Source organism: Ranitomeya variabilis, chromosome 7 (assembly GCF_051348905.1).
Source record: "Ranitomeya variabilis isolate aRanVar5 chromosome 7, aRanVar5.hap1, whole genome shotgun sequence".
In the NCBI taxonomy this organism is placed as follows: domain Eukaryota; kingdom Metazoa; phylum Chordata; class Amphibia; order Anura; family Dendrobatidae; genus Ranitomeya; species Ranitomeya variabilis.
In genome coordinates, this window is record NC_135238.1 from 155,092,694 (window position 1) to 155,113,989 (window position 21,296).

Consider the following 21,296-nt stretch of genomic DNA (forward strand, 5'->3'; position numbering starts at 1 on the left):
TCCCCACTTATCTCAATAACCAATCCTCCTATATTTGAAGCAAAATTGGACACTGACTGTTTATGGTGCATATATTAAGGTACCATCTATTTTTGCATCAATCTATATATGAGATCTGGGAATGTGAGCAATCTGAATATCTGCCTATACTTTCTAACTTCTTTTGATTTATGATTTTGGTGTCTGTTTTTGGGCTTCAGTATACCTCTCTCTCTGATATATTACACGTGCCATATGGTATATCAGGAGCAGGGTACCATGTCTACCTGATTACAAAACATAGGGTACAATACTGCTCTCTCTTTGTGCACCCTATCTTTGATAGGGCTATTCAGGGAAAGGGAGGGAGAGCCATCGTTGAGTGGGGGCGCCACTGCACAGGATTTGAGGGTGCCAACCTCCGCTGGTAGGAAGAGAATGCATAGGAACCTATTAGGGTGATCTCGCTTCCTCTCTTCTTTTGTCCATTTATGTGCAGATCCATATCAAATGGGGTATTGTTAATATTGTGTGAAAAAATAAATTTTATCTATTTCCGTTAAAGGTTATGTTTTATATGATTATAATTTGAGTACTGTTTGGTAAATTCTAATTTCTTTTGGTGCCTATTTGATTTACGGTGAATTGTTTCTGTCCCCCTAGAATTAATAACCAACAAAGGCTATGCAGACAGCTGCAGGCTGAAATTAATAGCCTAGGAAGGGGCCATGGATATTGCCCACCCCCAGCTAAAAACATCAGCTCTCAGCCGCCCAAGAAGAGGCGCACCTCTAAGATATGCCAATTCTGACATTTAGCCTCTCTCTTCCCACTTGCCCTGTAGTGGTGGCAAGTGGGGTAATAGTTGGGGGATTGTGATTTTTTTCCATCTCCATCATGGAAAGTATGAGGCACAGCAGAACATGCAGACTGCATCCAGATGCTGCACCGGTAGGGATTAACCCTAGATTATGCAAAGTGACAGGGCTAAATGTGCCGCGTATGGGATCAGTTGTGGTAGTTGCCTATAAAGCCAGCTCCATAGGGCGATTTAGAAGCAGGCATTATTTTTACGTACAGTAAGTGTCATACAAGTAATCAATATCGTTGTAGAAATAAATCACTTATGAATGAAGACTTTTATATCCTGTAATAAATAAGTGTACCAGAGTTTAAAATAGTGGGATTTATTCTATTTTATTTCTGTACTAAGAGACACGCACTGTATATTCCAACTTTTTCACATTGTTTATGCAACTAGCTGCCACTAGAGGGAGCTATTAGCTCATGCATCTATATTCTCTAAAGCGCTTCAACTGCAGCTTAAAGGGGACCTGTCACCTCTCAGTCCCAAAACAATATATAGAAGAGGTCCGATCAGTGTTAAGGTGGATCTCACAATGCAAAACTGCATTCATTATTAATAGATCTTAGACCTGATGGGCATGGTGTACTTGTTTTTAAAAGTCCCTGTTAGAATGGCTATATGATCCTGATATTAAGATAGAGCTTGTCCTATAAAATGTTTATTTTAATATCAGACATGAAAACGCTCTGAAATTAATATAAAAAGAAATATACAGCCATTCTGATATGGATTTTCATAAGTAAGTACATCTTCATGATCGGGGCTATGGGATCTATTTGTAGGGGTATTTCCAGAATTGAGAGGTATCCCCTATTCTACCATTACTTCATCCACTGGCACCCCCACCAATACAGAGAACATAGTCTAAAAACTCAAATTTAAGAAATGAAAAAATAAACTATGCTAAATGATTAGCAGAGGAAAGTGCTTTAGGTTGGCCAGGTATGGCCTCTAAATATCTGCAGCACAAAGCCTCATTTCTTCTTGACAGTCTCGAACAATGGAAGCTTGTTTCCTTTCCATTGATCAGTCTACTATCGTTCTGTGCAGCGATTTATCACACTTGAATTATTTCATTCAATTAAACTTAGACACACTGTAATAAATTATTCTAAATTTTCTGTCCTTGTAAAGGAGTCTGTCAGCAGGTTTTTGCCATGTAATTTGAGGACGGCAGGAGATAGGGGCTGAGACACTGATTTCAGCTATGTGTCACTTATTAGGCTGTGTGCTGTCGTGTCAGTACAATGAGTGTTTTATCAGCAGGAGATTATCACTGCCTGGAAAACAGCTCATGTGCATCCTGGTCCAACTCCACCCCCGACACTGGGTATCTGCTTACTGTCAGTATACAATGTACACAGAAAGCTGCCAATCAGCGGTGTGGGCGCGCGACAGCTTTCTGAGCTCTGCTACATCTAAATACTTTGATTGTATCACATCTTCTGCACCCAGCAAGCTAAGTGATACATCGCTGGAATCAGGGTCTCATTCTCTACGTTATTTTGTTCACAGATAAGGTAGCAAGAGGTTGGTGACAGATTCCCTTTAATTTTATAAAAGTTGCATGAAAAACCACTGTTGTAGCAGCTTTCATTATATATTGTTTCCTGCTCATTATATGCATCAATATCTTGTCAGATTACAATGTGGGATCTGGCTGGTGGAAAACTTCTGCGATCCATAACAGACGCTCATCCGCCTGGGACTGCCATCTTACACATAAAGGTACATGTGCCATCTTGCTGTGTCTAGAAAGTTCTGTCCGGGATGAACAAACCTAGGTAATAGAAATGATTGCACTACAGGCTCTAGGACAGAACATTAGTTAATTCTCCACTCATCTCAGTGATCAGACGATTATTAGGGTGACCAAATGTAGAAAATGAAAAAAGATGTCTATTTAGCAGATAGCTTTCACCAATCCATCGCTGGACAACTAGTATGCCACTTGCTACAAGGGTCCTCCCACTAGAAATGTTCAGATTCTTAATAACTAGTTTTTAAAAAGTTATTCAGATCTTCAAAATACGGATATAGATTGGGCTTGTAAATCCAAGCAATTTTGCAATTTACTGCTTATTAAAATTTTCAGCCCTTCTTGAGATATTAACACTTTTCTTTTGTTTAGCTCATCGTCTTAGAGACCGACCACCGCTGCTAGACAACAGAAGCGGCACAGAGCTTTCAAGTTCTTTTCTGTTGAGCTTGTAAGCCTTGTTTTGAAGCTGGTCAGAATCGCTGGAGCGCGCTGTGACCTTCTAAACCCGGCTAGCTTCAGCGTAGTGCTTACAAGCTCGGCCGCAGCGGTGGTCGGTCTCCTAGGCAACCGACTGCAAATAGAAATGTGTTAATATCTCGAGAACGCCTTAAAATTTTAATAAACAGTAAATTGCAAAAGTGCTTTTTTATGCTTAACCTGTTTGTGTTAAGTAATAACATATACGGTATATCAAATACAAGTATCAGGTAAATACAAAAAAATTAAAAAAAAAACACCAAAAAACTCCACAAGGTTTCCTGTTAAATTTCCATGGTACACAATGCTTAATTAGTGAAGCAAGAACACAGCATGTCATTATTGGTATTAAAATATACACAATTACTGGTCTGGGACTGGTTTCCTGGCTATACGGGATTTAACTAATAAGGAAACCAATCACTATGTGAAGACCAAATAAGTAAAAGTATAGGACAAGATAAGTAACAAAAAGAAAAAAAAATTGAAAAAGAAGAAAAGAAAGAAGGGTGAAGAAGGGGAATTTGGGCAAGCTACGGAGGCCATAACAAGACCTCTTATGTAGCATTAAAGAATTGATCAAATTTGAGAGAACATAATCCAAAGCCTTCAAATTTGCCAAAAGTTTTCATTGCGCGTTTTTGACACGTTATTTGTGCGTTTTTTTTTTTTGTGTGTTTTTTTCCGGAGCTTCCCAATGCATAAAATAGCGGGAAAAACGCAAAAAGTCCACAAAATTAATGAACATGATGCATTTTTTACCGCGATGCGTTTTTTTTGTGGAAAAAAAACGCATCATGTGCACAAAAATTGCAGAATGCATTCTAATTGATGGGATGCATATGTATGCGTTTTTTATGCGTTTTTATAGTGAAAAAGCGCAAAAAAAACCGCAAAGTGTGCACACAGCCTAAGGGTATGTGCACATGTTGCGGATTTGGCAATGCAGATCCGCAGTAGTTTACTATGCGTTGTACAGTACCACGTAAACCTATGGAAAACCAAATCCGCAGTGCACATGCTGCGAAAAATTCCACGCAGAAACGCTGCGGTTTATTTTCCACAGCATGTCAATTCTTTGTGCGCATTCTGCAGCGTTTTACACCCATTCCATTATAGGAATCTGCAGGTGTAAAAATGCAGGCGAAATCCGCATAAAACCCTCAGGGAATCCGCAGGTAAATCATAGGGAATCCGCAGGTAAATCGTAGGTCATTTTTCCTGCGGATTTTGGAGAAAAATGCGCAATGGAATCCGCTACGTGTGCACATATTATTATTACTATTATTATAGGAACAGATACTTAATACTGTACATGACGATGAGTATTACAATGCCTGTGCGCTCTCTGTTCCAGTTCACGGATGACCCGACTCTCGCGGTTTGCAATGATAGCGGAGGATCTGTATTTGAGCTCACATTCAAGTAGGTTTATTACTTCTTCTCCATTACATGATATGTTGCAATTAACAAAAGTCTAAAGCCCTAAGTTCATTACAATGTCTACGCCACAAACACAAAGTTGCACTAAAATGTTGTGACTTTTGGCATTTTCATGCCAATTTTGGGCAGCTCCGCCAAAATGGGCGGAGGAGACATATGTGCCAACGCTTGCTCACCAAATCCATTAAAAGTTGTGGTGTTCCTTACACCAGTGATGTCTGTTGCAAGGCGCACGCCACAGAGAAGACGTCCCTAATTCATTAGGTAATTAATTGGGCGCATCTTATTCCTGCACGTCCGTCATTAAGACTGGTGTCCAAAATGTCAGTGTTAATCGTGGGCTTAGTGAATGTTTGTATAGTGTCAGATAAAGCTACAAATTTCCAATATTGCAATATTCCACTTGTCTTCCATCTGCAATGGATGCAGTATTAAAAAACTGGATCTGTTACAAACGGAGCAAAAACAGCTATGGTTTTCATTTTTCATCTGTTTCTGTTCCGCCTGTATAGGATCCATTTTTGTCTGGGAGCGCCTCTAGTTTTCTGGGCATAAAATGACAACCCGTTAACTGATGACACAAGGTGACCCTGTGTTATGATCCGTTTCCCATAGACTTCAATCCATTTACTATCTGGTGTTCCGGTGCAGACTGCATCTGTGCATCCTGCTAAAGATAACAGATTGTAGCTGGATTGCGGCCACGTGGACATCTTGGGGTATTTTACTCCTCATTTAAATTAATGGATCCCCAGCCGGATTTAGTACCTTTTTCATCTAAAACCAGAAGTAACTATTGGACATGTGACCGGCGCATGCGTGGTCGTACCGAGGATGAGAGGTCTGGGTGCTGATGAGACGTATATGATAACAGGCTTGATTTCCCCAAGAATGTGTTTTCAACCCTTTGTTTATTTCCTAGTGAAGCCGCATTTATACCGCATGGTTATTGTGAGTAGCCATTTCTAGGAACGCTTGTTTCCCATGCAGTGGAAACACGCTGCCAATCACCCCACAAATGAGCAAAACGCTTGTTTGTCAGGTGGAAGGATCTTGTAGCTACTTTAAAAATTATCTTTCTTGTCCTCACATCGTCCTGTGTAAACACAACTTGTGCTGCTGATAAAAATTACATACATCCAAGAGGGGAAGCAGAACAAACCCTGATATAATAAAAAATGTATTAGAATCCACATTAAAAACTAGTAAAAAATGATAACGATAAAGAGGGAAAAAAGGGGTAGAGTAAATCCTGGGTAGGTACAGTAATCATGAATACATAATGTCAGTCACAGGTAAGTGTAGATGCGAAGTACAGAAACAGAAATGTGCGCTGTCAATCACTAAGGGGACATTCTGCTGTATCAATGTAATACAAGGGAGCCATCTAGTGGGCAAATCTAGGATTACTCAAATTAGTAATTGGAGACGCGATCATGATTGAAAAAGTGGGTGTGCAAAAAAATAATGCAAAACAACAATGGCAATAGCAAGTTTAATACAAAATACTGTAGCATGGATATGTGATGTCAGAAGGGCGAGCTTCAATAATCAGTAGGTCATATGCTATGTATGTACAGACATGCCCCCAGGAAAAAAGCAACTGCAAAACGTGCGTCGGGGTCCTTGCCTGCACACCTACAGTTCTCAGTTATTTTGCCTTTCACTTTTTACATAGTTTCCTTACATGTGTTTGTTTCTTCAATACTTGCAACTGGAGTACATTCCACTTGGTTTCCGTCCCTTTCATTTGCACTTGATTGAGTTTCTTATTTCTGCATTTGCACTTTACTTTGACGCATATTTAATCTCTGCTGTCTTCCTCAATTTTGTTTTTCATATGCTTCATATTGCACACACTAGATTGTTTGCAACCTACTTTTGCACGTGGGTACTTTAGTTTCAGTGTTACTATTTTGTACATGCATATAACATATGACCTATTGATTTTTGAAGCTACCCCTTCTGACGTAATATATCCATGCAACAGTATTTTAGTTTTAACTTTTTTTTTAGTACTCCTTTGTTGTTTTGTATTTATTTTTTTGCACGAACACTTTTTCAGTCAAGATCCTGTCTCCAATCACTAATTTGAGCAATCCTAGATTTGCCCACTAGATGGCTCCCTTGTATTATATTGATACCGCAGAATATCCCGTTAGTGATTGACAGCGCACATTTCTGTACTTCGCATCTACACTTACCTGTGATTGACATTATGTATTCATGATTACTGTACCTGCAGTGCCCAGGCTTTCCTTTGCCCCTTTTTTCCCCCTTTATAGTTATAATTTTTTACTACTTTTTAATGTGGATTATAGTAAAGATTTATTATTTTTCTCTGGGTTTGTTCTGCTTCACCCCTCTTGTGGATGTACTGCATATTATTGGAAGTATCCCTATTTATTTATTAGTCACAATATAGGTATTGAAAAATAATGACAGTTAATGTGCACAGAACGATCTATTACCGATTGTGCTGTGCTCTTCAAAAGTGCGGTCGGACTGTCTAAGCGAGCTTTAACCCCTTACTGACATTTGACATACTGGCATGTCATTTGTCTGCTCCCTGACTTTGATGCAGGATTTAGTCAGCCATTATTTTCCTCTAACAGCTGTGGGTGGAGCGGAGCTTCGTCTGAAGCTGTAGACCTGTATAAATCTCACTGTCAATGTCTGACAGCGGCATTTCACATGTGCCGGCAGGGGGGTGCAGAATGGCGCCGATGGGTTGTCATGACAGTAGGTGGTCTGCTTAAGACCCCCGTGCCTGTCAGTACAATCCTCCCGTGAAAGCCAAGTCCGTAGCTGACATTCGTTGGAGACCATGATTTTCTCTATACATTGCAATGCTGATACACTGCTATGTATAGCACAAGCAATCAAATGATCTCAGCTTCAAGTCACCTAAGGGGACTATTGAATACAGTAAAAAGTAATAAAAAATGTCTAAAAATATGAAGAAAAAAAAAGCTCAAATCACCCCCCTTTTGCCCCAATGAAAATAAAAAATGAATAAAAAGTGCACATATTTTGTATTGCTGCCTTCCTAAAACTCTGATCTATCAAAATATAAAATAAATGAAACCAATCGGTAAACGGAATAATGAGAAAAGAAATAGAAACAACAGAATTAAGTTTTTTTTGGCCGCCGCAATATTGTAATAAAATGCAATAACAGACGATCAAAACATTGTATCTACCCCCAAATGGTTTCAGTTAAAACGTTAACTTTGGGCTCAACAAATAAGCCCTGACCGGGCCCACATCCCAAAAACTGAAAACCTTACGGGTCTTGGAAAATGGCGACAAGAGCCTTTTTTATGTTGTTTTTTTTTCCAAATTTTTGTTCACCACTTATATAAAAAATATTTAAAAAAAAGATGCATGTTTGGTATCTGCGTCCTACATACTTGCACTGACCTGGGGAGTCATATTGCCTGGGCAGTTTTACTGTTTAGTGAACATGGTAAATTAAGACAAGACAAAGAACAATTGTGGAATTGCACTTTTTTTTTTTTTGCACTTGTTTTTTCCTGCTTTCCAGTGCATCCCATGAGAAAACGAATGGTGTCTACAAAGCTACGTGTGACAGTCTGTGAGGGATAACAATCCCAGCAGGAGCTAGTCTCTTCTGTCTACTGGTTGGGAATCTGTTACACAGGTCAATGGGTGTGCAAAGAAAAACGGATATCGTGCGGACATGACAATACGACATTTGTTTTTAAAGATCCGAATATCGCGGGTGCTCTAGTGACATGCTCAAGTCCCTGCCCCCCATGTTTTGCGGCTGTTAGACACCCAAAAAAAAAGTGGAGATCTGTGATGCTCCGTGCAAACCAGCGCACCCAATGGAAACTCGAGTAGCGAGGACTTGCTCTCAACACTGGCCGTCATATCTTCATATTTTTATTTATTTTTTTACTTTTGAAAAAACTCAATTCTGACCCCAACCCTAACTGCAGAGAAAGAAAAAAAATAAATAGAAAAATATTTTATAATTATGATACAACTAATGATGTGACAAAGGGGGATTTCGTTTACATTTTTTTTTAATTTTGATCACTGTAATAAGGTCTATCACAGTGATCAAAAGGAACCAATAGGAAAAAATCCTTGTTGATGCTGGGCACCGGCTGGCAGACCTCGGCAGGCGCACTGCACATGTGCCCGCCATTTTTTTCCCGGAAGATGACGTGGGGGGCCGGGGGACAGAGCAGGAGGGTCCTGGGGTGGAGGAGGTTTCCCTCTTCTCTGATATGTTAGATCATATCAGAGGAGAATGCCATTATTCGGTGAATAACAGTGATCATATGACGGGACCATAAAAACCAGCCCTGATCGTGTTCTCCTAGGTCTTAGCTACCCGTAGTAGCTGAGACCCTGGAGATTTTCCGACGCTGGGGGCGCTATAGCCTTATTTCTCAGAGCTGCTAAAAAGCAGCGCTGAGGAATGAGTACCCTTAACTGCCCCTGTTAAAAGGCGTATCGGCGGTCGTTAAGTGGTTAATCTACTATCTATACAATATTATTTTTTTCTCTGTATTCATTAATAACCTATTGTTATCAGAAGTACATTTCTCACTGATAGGCCATGGTCCAAGCATTGTTCACAAGTGACCCGCTACTGTTTTGTACCACTGATCAACTCTTAATCGCTTTGCTAAAAATAAGTTTAATAGCCAGGACTGAATTTGTGTCCAGTCCCGGCCATTGGACCGGCCAAGTGGCTGTCAGTCAGCTTCTGTAAGATCACATCCATAAATGTAGGGACAGTGTAATATTTCTAAGTGTACACAATATTGTGGGAAGGGTAAATGTGATCCTAGTCCAGAAGACATTACCGCATGAACTTTGGTGTAAAGTAGTTATATGTCACCTCAGTGGTAAAATTCTGGTATAAAACCAGCCGGACTCTTCTCTTTGGATCTATTTATTGGTGTATGTGTCAGGTAAAGGCTCGGGATACGTGATGACATGTGCTGCATGACACTGAGATCGCAATCTCGCACTGCCACACATCTGATGAACTCCTATGATGCCGCATTGCGACGTGCGATCTTCTATGACTGTGTAGGGGCACAGGGGATAAAACGCTGCAATGCCATGCGGCTTACACGCCTGAACAAAACCCTGCAGAACTGATCTGAAGGAGAGAAGTTGCTGGAGGGACAGAATTAGCCAGTGCTCCGAGTCAGGTGATCGTGACGAAACCAGCCTTGGATACAAAAGGCCAGCGCGCCAAAAAGAGAGAAGTGACAGTTTGTCCTGCTGCAGCTTCAGCAGCCAAGACGGATGGCCGCAGCCTTGTGTACCAGCAACGTCCGGACTCAGATGACGATGGTCAAGCACCAAACACCAGAGCTACACCAGTCAAAGTCCATACTTCACCCTGCGACAGTCAAGTACCGAAGACCTGAACAATGCCGGTCAAGGTTCCAGACCCAGACAACAAAGGTCAACAGCCGAAGACCAGCCCCCATCAATACGGACCAAGGAGATACTCATCGGTGGTCAAGTACCGAAGAGGTCCTGAGGGCATCCGGCCATAGACCCGAGCCTGGGCCGGTTATTGGAGGATACGTGTGAGAAGGGCCGTCACTTTCAGCAGAGATGTATGGTACCGGGGTCGTGGGCAGAGGGAGGGCTGCGGATCAGGCAGAGTCCGGCTTACTCTAGAACAGCCCAGATAGAGCTGACTTCATCAGAAAAACGTGCGACTAGTGAGACGGAGCAGCGGCCCTTGTCAGAGTCCAGGAAGCCACGACAGTTCTTAAAGATTGTTCCTGCCAAGTACTGCATTTCCCCCGACCTCCCGACTAGGATTAGGTTGGACTGTAGAACCCGAGTTTATCCTGATATTCCCCATTGTACATTAACCAATATATTCCTGTCTATATCATTGTTTTGTCATTGATTCTGTGAATGCTGTGTCTATATGATCTGCCTCTAATGACAATCCTCTAGTCATATAATTCTGTTCAGCCAATGACAGTAGGTTGTTGTTCCGCCGGTGTCTCCGCTGTTCCGTATAGTTCACCTGCTTACAACTGCAACACACAAAATCACAGCTCTAAAATACTGATGCAACAGAAAGTCTCTCAGAAGTTGCACAAATGTTTTTGGTCTCGTGGTTTGTCTGGGAATTGACGTGTTGTCATGTAGCCTCAGCCAAAATCCAGCTTTTCAATGGGATTGTAGGTTTTTTTACTTAAAAGGCCGAGCTTTTCTCATAAAGCGGACTAGTCTGATTACAATTGATCATAGTCCAGGTACGTCCGTGGTCACTGTGGGGGATTGCAGGAGCTTTGCACGCCATTATTATTTATGTGACGTGTTCCATAGACATTGCATGGTTCACATTAGGTCCCCGTGTCTGCAGTCATCGGGTGGGTCCTAGGCTGAGGAGCTGTTACTTCCCCCTTTTGGCTCAGATCTATATAAATGTTGGTACACCCTTTTACTCATTTTCCATTGTGCAGGCGAGTCATGGGAGTGAGAACCTGTGAATCCCGATGTCTGTTCAGTGGCTCCAAGGGAGAAGTCTGCTGCATCGAGCCCCTTCACACAAAGCCCGAGCTACGAGACCACCCCATCACTCAATACTCACTGCTGGCTATGGCGTCATTGACTAAGGTACTAGTGTTTCATGTTATCATCCACAAGTCAGCATACTTGTATGCAGATGGGAATAGATGGCTTTGGTGCCTTACAGGCCGTTGGTTCTGTGCATGGAGAAAATGTGATAATGGAGCGATCAGCTCACCTGTTCAGGTGCAGGGCAAAATACTCCAGTAATAGCAACAGTCCAAGCGATATACAGCTCTCACATCATCTTAAAATAATTGCTTTATTGATCCAGTAGTAGAAAAGGCGCAAAAATGGTTGAACACAACAGCAAAAAAAAGGAAAAATCAGAAAGGAAATATCCGCTGCGCTCCCGGGCAACGTGCTTCAGACCAGACAGGCTTGACAAACGTATTGCCTGGGAGCGCAGCTGATATTTCCTTTCTGCTTTTTCCTTTTTTGTGCTCTTGTGTTCAACCATTTTTGTGCCTTTTCTACTACTGGATCAATAAAGCAATTTTAAGAAAATGTGAGTGGCAGCTCTAGCTTGGACTGTGCACATTGTTACCCATCAGGGGCATAAAAGCAACTGTTGAAGCAGACTACTCCCACCCATATTCCTCATGTAGTAAAATGGAGGTAACACAGGTGAGTTTCTGGTTTCTAGGCCCTCCTATAATGACCCGGGCGGGCACACTGCACAGCGTTCTCTCTACACGGCGACGCTCCCTTTCAGTTGCCCATACTTGATGACAGAAGCCACCACTCTCTTTTATTAGGGTTAGGGGGACATCACTCAAAAATCAAATGGTTTTATGTTGATGATGATGTTACTTTTTATGGTACTATTAAAAGGGTATTCCCATCTCCAAGATCCTATCCAAATATATAGTAGGTGCAATAATAATATTAGCAAATACCTCCAATTAGAAATGTAGTATAGTTTTTCTGATTCTCTATGTCTCTTTCCTCGTGTGCAAGCATTGCAGGACCTTAGGTATCCATGGTTATGGCAAAAAGCTAACTGTCACTATATCAGTGGTATCAGTGGTCGTAACCATGGATACCTAAAATCCTGCAATGCCTGCACATGAGGAACGAGTCATAGTGAATCAGAAAAACTACACTACATTTCTAATTGGAGGTATTTTCTAATATTATTATTATTGAAGAAGAAAGAGACATAATAATTGTTTTTCCCATTGATGGCATTGCTGGGTGATTATGAGCTGAGGAGAAATCCCTTTTCCTCTGTCAATTTCCCTTTGACTTCTGTCTTGTACAGAAATGTAAGCCAATACTGGGCATTTGGTGTAAACTGTCACTTTCAGTTATTGATCGTGATCATTTTATCATCGTAATATGAATGTCACAACCATTATTTATTTTATTTATTTTATATTTTCTTATTGGGTGGAAGTAGCAGTCTGTTCAGGGACTTTATAAGGCATAGATGCAATGCTGATATAGAACTGGTTGTCCCCAGTCTGCTTAACATCAACATCTCAGGGGCAAGAATCCTGTAAAATCAATGAAAAAAAAAAAAGAAAACCTTTTTGGACCAAATTGTGTATTTGACGCTTTGGTAGCGCATGTATGTACACGTCATACCAAGTAATTTTCTATATGATAAACATGTTGTGGTGGAAGGTGTGGGACGCACTGGGCATTGTACGTTGTTTTCAGACCAGTTCAGCTTGGGTCACACCAGGACTACTAGAATTGGCCATTCTGGAAGGTTTTGAGATATTTGTACAAATATGCTACTTCTGTTATTCTCATTCTTACAAGCTGACATTGATTTACATAATAACCAGCTTTCTAAATGCGGCAGCTCCAGCATGTTGCCTTGTAGAAATTAGCAAAAGTGGAGGACTCGGCAGCTCTCATATGTAAGCTAAAGTATTCCAGACAGGGAAGAAAAGTTATTTCCCCAAAAGCAAATTGGGTTCAAAAGAGTTATAACCCATAACTTTCTGTAAGTGAGGCGCGCGGACTGTCTCATATTTATTTTCGTTTTAAGCTACATTCATACTTGTGTATGACATGTCTTAGGCCGGTTTCACACTTGCGTTTGGAGAAGCTGCGGAGGGCTGCGGACTTCCTCCGTGAAGCCCCACCCTCCGCCGCTAGCTCCGCCTACTTCTGCATGCCACCCGCATGCGGCCTGCGTACCTATCTTTAACATTAGGCACGCAGGTCGTGCGGCTGTATGTCGTTTTGACGCTGCAGATAAAAAAAAAAATGCTACAGGCTGCGTCCTACGCTGGTCGCCGCAGCGTCAAAACGACGCATGCGGCAGCCTCCGCATACAGCCGCACGACCTGCGTACCTAATGTTAAAGATAGGTACGCAGGCCGCATGCGGGTGGCATGCAGAAGTAGGCGGAGCTAGCGGCGGAGGGCGGGGCTTCACGGAGGAAGTCCGCAGCTGCTCCAAACGCAAGTGTGAAACCGGCCTTAATGCTGTCCATTTTTTTCTTGAACAGTACACTGCCCCATAGAGTTACATTGATCCATAGAGACATCAGTTATAATAAAATCAAAACGATCTGTGTTTCCAGTCCAGAGGACTCAGGGCATGTCCTAATTTTATCCGTTTGTGGATCAGACTCAATCATTAAAGTCTATTGGGATTCTTTAAAAAAACAGATGCCATGAGGGAGACACTCTTCTTTCTTTTTTTCGTGGACCTACAGTACAGACCAAAAGTTTGGACACACCTTCTCATTTAAAGATTTTTCTGTATTTTCTTGACTATGAAAATCGTACATTCACACTGAAGGCATCAAAACTATGAATTAACATATGTGGAATTATATACTTAACAAAAAAGTGTGAAACAACTGAAATTATGTCTTATATTCTAGGTTTTTCAAAGTAGCCACCTTTTGCTTTGATGACTGCTTTGCACACTCTTGGCATTCTCTTGATGAGCTTCAAGAGGTAGTCACCGGGAATGGTTTTCACTTCACAGGTGTGCCTGTCAGTTTTAATAAGTGGGATTTCTTGCCTTATAAATGGGGTTGGAACCATCAGTTGTGTTGTGCAGAAGTCTGGTGGATACACAGCTGATAGTCCTACTGAATAGACTGTTAGAATTTGTATTATGGCAAGAAAAAGGCAGCTAAGTAAAGAAAAACGTGTGTCCAGCATTACTTTAAAAATTGAAGGTCAGTCAGTCCGAAAAATTGGGCAAACTTTGAAAGTGTCCCCAAGTGTAGTGGCAAAAACCATCAAGCGCTACAAAGAAACTGGCTCACATGAGGACCGCCCCAGGAAAGGAAGACCAAGAGTCACCTCTGCTTCTGAGGATAAGTTTATCCGAGTCACCAGCCTCAGAAATCGCAGGTTAACAGCAGCTCAGATTAGAGACCAGGTCAATGCCACACAGAGTTCTAGCAGCAGACACATCTCTACAACAACTGTTAAGAGGAGACTTTTTGCAGCAGGCCTTCATGGTAAAATAGCTGCTAGGAAACCACTGCTAAGGACAGGCAACAAGCAGAAGAGACTTGTTTGGGCTAAAGAACACCAGGAATGGACATTAGACCAGTGGAAATCTGTGCTTTGGTCTGATGAGTCCAAATTTGAGATCTTTGGTTCCAACCACCGTGTGTTTGTGCGACGCAGAAAAGGTGAACGGATGGACTCTACATGCCTCTTTCCCACCGAGAAGCATGGAGGAGGAGGTGTGATGGTGTGGGGGTGCTTTGCTGGTGACACTGTTGGGGATTTATTCAAAATTGAAGGCATACTGAACCAGCATGGCTACCACAGCATCTTGCAGCGGCATGCTATTCCATCCAGTTTGCGTTTAGTTGGACCATCATTTATTTTTCAACACGACAATGACCCCAAACACACCTCCAGGCTGTGTAAGGGCTATTTGACCAAGAAGGAGAGTGGTGGGGTGCTTCACCAGACGACCTGATGGTTTGGGGTGAGCTGACAACCTCTTGAAGCTCATCAAGAGAATGCCAAGAGTGTGCAAAGCAGTCATCAAAGCAAAAGGTGGCTACTTTGAAGAACCTAGAATATAAGACATAATTTCAGTTATTTCACACTTTTTTGTTAAGTATATAATTCCACATGTGTTAATTCATAGTTTTGATGCCTTCAGTGTGAATGTACAATTTTCATAGTCAAGAAAATACAGAAAAATCTTTAAATGAGAAGGTGTGTCCAAACTTTTGGTCTGTACTGTATGTCTAAGCATCATTGAAAAACTCAAGGAAGACTGTCTGAACATTTTTCCACTAAGGATGAAAAAAAAACAAACATGCAAAAAGGAGGAACAAACGTAGGCAAAATAGATGACACCACTACTACTAGGACAACCCTTTCTCATAAAATAAAAAAAGCCTATACTCGCCTGTTCTGCCAGCGCCTTTCCTGCGGTGCCATCAGATGTGGTCCCGTTCACTTGTGTGGTTGTTGTGACGTGACCTTGGCGTCATTGTCTCCACCTTCGTACGGATTGAACATGAAGAGGAAGTCCGGGCTGCAGCTGATCTCTGACTTCCTCTTCATGTTCGATTGGTATGAAGACGCGGGCAGTGACGCCATTGCTGATTGGGCGCTGGGCTCACGTGTCATCACAACCACGCGGCATCCTGGGACCGCGAATGCCGGCACGGGAGGCGAGTATAGGCTTCTTTATTTTATAGGGACCATGCGTAGGGAATGACAAGTGGGCTGTCCATTTGTTGGGTGGCACCCGCTAGGAAACCTCTCAGTATATGCGAAAGTATAGAGTCAAAGACACCGGCGGTGAAGCAACCAAAGGAAGTCGCTTCAGGAAAACGTCCACCGGCGCATCCCTGAGGCAGCTTAGTCTGAAAATTCAGCGGGTGCATCGGCATGAAAAAATCGCAGTATGCTCATCCCGTTTGCTTTGCATTTTTTCACTATTTCACCTTAGTTAATTTTCTCTTCCTTTTCCCAGTACATTATATAGTAAAATCAATGGTCTCATTCAAAACTACAACTTCTCCTGCTGGAAAATACAAGCCCTCATACTGCTGTGTTGATGGAAAAATGAAAATATGACTCTCGAAAAAAAATAGGAAGATAAAGCAAAATAGCAAAAATGAAAAGGTGCCAGGGATAAGGGACCTTGTGGGTTTGGTGGCACTGGTTGGCGGGGATGATGTTCGATCAGATGGGCCATACGCACCGTCCGCCCCACTTACTGAGGTGTCTGCACTGATAATAGGGGAGCACGCTGTATGATAGAAGGAAAGCCCGACACTGCTGTCCCTACAGAAATGATCTCTGCTTCTTTCCTGGGCTTATATCTCAGTGTTTATGGCAGCTAGCAGCCTCCGCTCCTTTCTGTACAGGCTCCATGCCCTGTGTAGCCCTATGTGTGATACGTCAGCAGCATAAATGCCACCATTTGATTGCAGTTATTATAATTGATGCCTAATGCTCCTGTGTGCACTTTCTATAGATTCTGGTGATTGGTCTGAAACCTTCTTTGAAGGTGTGGATGACGTTTCCCTATGGACGGGTAAGTAACCTTTTATAATTAACCCAGATACCAGTAAATTAAAGATTTTTATCATAAAGTGAAGCATCTTATGAGTTTTGCAGGCGGCATATTAGACGTCACATTCAGTAATTACAACACGACATAAGGGCATTACCGAAGGCCTTATTTTAATTAGATTGCTCATGAGGCTCGGTGTCGAGGAGCCTTCATATAGCAGTTTCAATGCAAAGATCTAGAGAATAGTTTTAAAAATGTTTTTAAAAACCAGACAAGTATTTAGTATTCTGAAACCCTCTCCAAAGAATAAGTCGATCAAAATAAGACAATGTACATACATGTGACAAAAATTAGATAATTAATGAACAATTTACAACCATTCATTAAACAACTTAAAAAAGTTGTTGACCCCAAGTAATGCACTTGTAGGTCTTCGCTCTGTCAGGGGTGTTATATAATATTTCACAATGAGATTTACAGATTCCAAAAGCCAAGGAACCAAGTTGTAGCCGTTGTAGACTAAGTAAAAGAGTATTAAAGAGGTAGCCCACTACTGTAGCATTGATGACCTGTCCTTAGGATCGGTCCTCAATGTCTGATTGGTCGGGGTCTGACACCAAGCAAGCCTGCCGAATAGCTGTTATTGTTGTCGGCCGTCTGGAAGCACACACTTTCGGCTCTGGCCGTATTCTGATAGTGGCCGTCGCAAGATTCCTCTGCTTATGTGGCTCTTTGCTCTAGTTCTGATAACCTCACAGTTTTATTTGCTAGTCTTTTCAATAATGAGCTCTGTCTACCTCTACCCAAACTTTTGATTGGCAGCTTTATGCCTATGCACAGTGTATACAGAAAGCTGGCAAAACAATTGTAGAAGCCCTAATAGCCAGAGGTCAATTTTGAGGATTACATAACAGAAGCTTGTCATTGAGAGGACTAGCAGAGCTACTGCAGATCAAACAGCAATTTTATCAAAACTACAGCAAGAAGCCCAGTAAGTGACACATCGCTGGAATCAGGGTCTCTGTCTATACATTGTTAACATCTCAAATTGGTCAGCAGAAAAAAAACAGATGACACATTCTTTTAAGAGATGGCATACGCGCACCAATAAATACATTTTTAGTTGATCGGATCTTTTATGCTGACTTTATAACAGTTGTTTTTTGGTTGTACATCCACTCGTGCAAACTTACAATGCAGTGAGCATGGGGGGAGGAAAAAACGATCACAGTAATAAAAAAATAAGTCATTGGAAGTCTTACAAATCAGAATTGCCGTATAGGCAATCGCTGCTGTTATGAGCAACGTATCTGCCCGTGTTATAGGAACCTAATAGTGCAAAGAAAAAAATCAGACTCTACCTCTATCTATTAAACCATCTTTTATGTATCACTTTTATTATAAATATTAGTTTGCGGTGTAAGGATTGTTGTATTTTTTCTTTAACTTCATGCATTATGTTTAGCCTGATCATGTGCACATTACCTCTGATTTAGAGCCAGACTGATGTTCTTGGCCGTTCTCACTTCCTTCCTTCTCCACACATTCCTGTTATGACCTTGGGCAAAGCAAAACAATACAAACCATCCATAAGAAGAATATCACCTTTGCTAATTAGTATGTTAGCTCTTACAAGACTAGTTATTGCTGTCATTTTGTATTGCCTTGATACACTATATTGCAATAGTATTCGCAGATATTCTCTACTTCGTTGCTGATGAGTGCACATTGACAGTAGTATTGGGAATGGCAGGGGGTTTGATGTTCCCTTTTAAACTGATCTAGAGCATTTTATATTTCAGTAGTCTTATTAGTTTTCAGAACTGGTAAGTAAGTTATAATTAATTATTATCATTAAAGGGTTTGTCTCATTTTCTTTCTTCAGGAGCACACTGCCCCACTGCCTCGGGGCTTTCTGTTTCCCTGGGGCGGGCGGGGGGTCCTCTCCTAACGATTGACAGTTTAGACTAACAGCATGGTCGCTCCTTTCTTTGCTGCTGGGCGCCGCTCTACCTCTGCAGCAATGGGAGGAGTGAAGGGACTGGAGCCTGCTGGAACCAGGAATCCGGCCAACTTCAGAGCGATTCTTGCAGGCTCTAACGTGAAGTCTACAAGCGGTGCACCACCCTCGCCAACGTAACCGGCTACTTTGAGATGATCTGTACACATTAGAATTAAGAATCCCCCATTCTTGAGAGCAGAGAGGATTTTTATTAAGAGCCATTTAACACTGTTGCGTTGCACTGCTGGGGTCTTGGGTTCAAATCCCACCAAGGACAACATCTGCAAGGACTCTGTATGTTCTCCCCGTGTTTGCGTGGATTTCCTCCGGGTTCTCCAGTTTCATCCCACATTTCAAAGAAATACTGATAGGGAATCTAGATTATGAGCCTTATAGGGACTGTGCCCATAGTGTCTGTAAAGTGCTGTGGAGTTAATGGCGCTATATAAGTGAGTAATATAAGTAATTATTGATGCTTGAGTAACTGATGTTCTCTTTATTGGATATTCCCAAATCGTGATCTGTTGGGGATCTGAGGATTGGGGCTGATAAACACTAATCTACATCCCTTCTAGGTGGTTGTCCATCTCCCACTGTGAGGTCCATGTGATCCTCCTACTTCCCACCAATATCAGGCCATGTAAGGGGCAGGAAGGTGAGGAATCTCATACAGTGCTCAGTAAGAGAAGAGCGACCATCTCAGCAGGGATCCAAGCTCAGGACATGACCTTCCTTCTGTATGTAAAGTGCTGCGGAATATGCTGGCACTGTATAAGCAATGCATAATAAATAGGTGGCACATTTAAAGGCTGCTTTTCACAAGCACTAAGCTATTTTACCCATTATTGAAGATGAGAAAACACCTTTAAAGTATATAGTAGGGTCTTCTGTGCCATTCTGAGGTAATGAGAAGTTCCAATCAACTTAGTGGAGCAGGAAGTATTTTCGACTTGATTAGTGAACTTTGTCGTTTCCAGTTTTCTGGAATCTTAGGAAATATGGCATCTAACAATTCTAAGAATAAGCTGACAGAACGCCTTCCCTGTGTGAGATCTAAGGAATTGCTATACTTCGTTGTTGATGGCAGTTGCATGACATAGTAAATCTTGTGCTCCCCCTAATATGCCGGGGTCACACTGTGCACTGTAACCTTTGGGACCGTTACCGCAGTGAATGGAGGGGTCTTGTACATTCACCATCTGCTGTCTGCTCTATGATTTTGTTCTACAGTGAGTGGTTATACGGCATTACTAATTGGTATTTTTTATTGCGCTGGGCACAACGATCATGATAGTTGCTGCCAATGTGCTCAGCCGCCAACGTGTTCTTGCTGTGACTCATTTGCTCTGGCCCCGTCTTGCCTACACCCGTCACTCCAGGACAGATCAGCTGGAGGGTTCTCGATAAACGGGGTGTTATTGATGAGGTTAGTGATGAGGATGGCCTGTAAAGTAGAACAGTGATGCTGTTTTAGAGTTGTTCCAGTGCCAAACCACTTATCTAATGTTTGTACCACAGGGATTTCTTTGGGGTGCATTCCCTTTATGTGAAGCATCCTAGGTTTTCTCTGTTGATCGCTCTCTCACCCATCTACTCTGCTATTGAGCATTCATCCAAAACACTTCTAGTGAGTTGCTTAAGAGCAGAATCCAAGCGATCACTAAGAGCAGCAGGGTTATCCTCATTGTCATATAGATGCTCAATTGCAACTTTGCAACTTATTTGTTCTAGAAAATCCTCTCTATTCTCAAAAATTGAGACATTTTTATTCTATTGTTTACAGCATGTTGCCTAGATTATTGACCACCGCTGCAATCTATTGTCAGTGACTTCTGAGCTCGGTCTGCAGCGCTTACAGGCTATTTGTTGTGGCACTTCCAAGCACTGCTCTGACCCTGGATCTGGCCGGCATCTCTGCCTCTGTACGTCTCTGATGCGGTAGCGGCAAAGCTACCTCTTCTTGCAACATCGGGGAACGCACAGTCCTGGATAACAAACATTCATGAAAAGTGTCAATCAGGAGCACACCACCCCATGGCAATCAGGAAGCCACGAGGCATAGGAGAGCTGTGCTCCTGAAGATTAAAGATGACATAAGCTTGTAGCTAAGTTTTTCTTTTTACTAGTAGTAATAAGTAATTCATAGAATCGCTTTAATGGTTTTTGGATTGCAGAAAGTTCTGCCCGCTGTGCCAGTGTATTGTACACACTTTAATTATACACTCATTAGCTCACATGTAAGGTTGAGGACAGGTTTATTTTGTCCCTAGAGATGACTACGTTATCTTTGATGTACCACGAATGCTTTGTAAGGACCAGAAATCAATGTAGCAGTCTGGTAATAAGTTTATTATGTATTGCTTAATTACCGTTTCTTTTCATCTCCTAGATGGATCCCTCCAGCGTACCACTCCTAGCCTGGCACTTTGTGATCCTACAGGGGGCCTTAAACCCCATGCTGGCCTTCTGCAGAGGCGATGTAGTTCATTTCCTTTTGGTAAGAACTTAGTATGGGATCACTAACGCCAGAGAATTCTTTTTTTTCTTGGAGCAATTATAAAAATGATTTGCATTTAATTAATGAAGTTAGAACGTGCCAGAACAAAACAAATGATTGCCTATGACACGCAATTCTGTTTTGAAGCTGATACAGGTTCATTTAAAGGGATAATCCCATCTTAAGCACCTATGACATAACCACAGGA

General features: G+C 41.9%; 1 protein-coding gene across 2 annotated transcripts in view; it reads left to right on the forward strand.

Moving 5' to 3' along the window:
• The window catches only part of VPS8 (VPS8 subunit of CORVET complex), a 245,713-nt gene that overhangs the window by 26,848 nt on the left and 197,569 nt on the right, over window positions 1-21,296 (forward strand). For both annotated transcript variants that reach the window (XR_013217732.1, XM_077272120.1), the window contains exons 9-13: window positions 2,489-2,575; window positions 4,444-4,511; window positions 11,012-11,165; window positions 16,551-16,610; window positions 20,981-21,088. Coding sequence is in view for 1 of the 2 variants with exons in the window: in XM_077272120.1 (XP_077128235.1) it covers window positions 2,489-2,575; window positions 4,444-4,511; window positions 11,012-11,165; window positions 16,551-16,610; window positions 20,981-21,088 (477 nt within the window). In the remaining variant the exon portion in view is untranslated. The remainder of the gene's footprint in view (window positions 1-2,488; window positions 2,576-4,443; window positions 4,512-11,011; window positions 11,166-16,550; window positions 16,611-20,980; window positions 21,089-21,296) is intronic.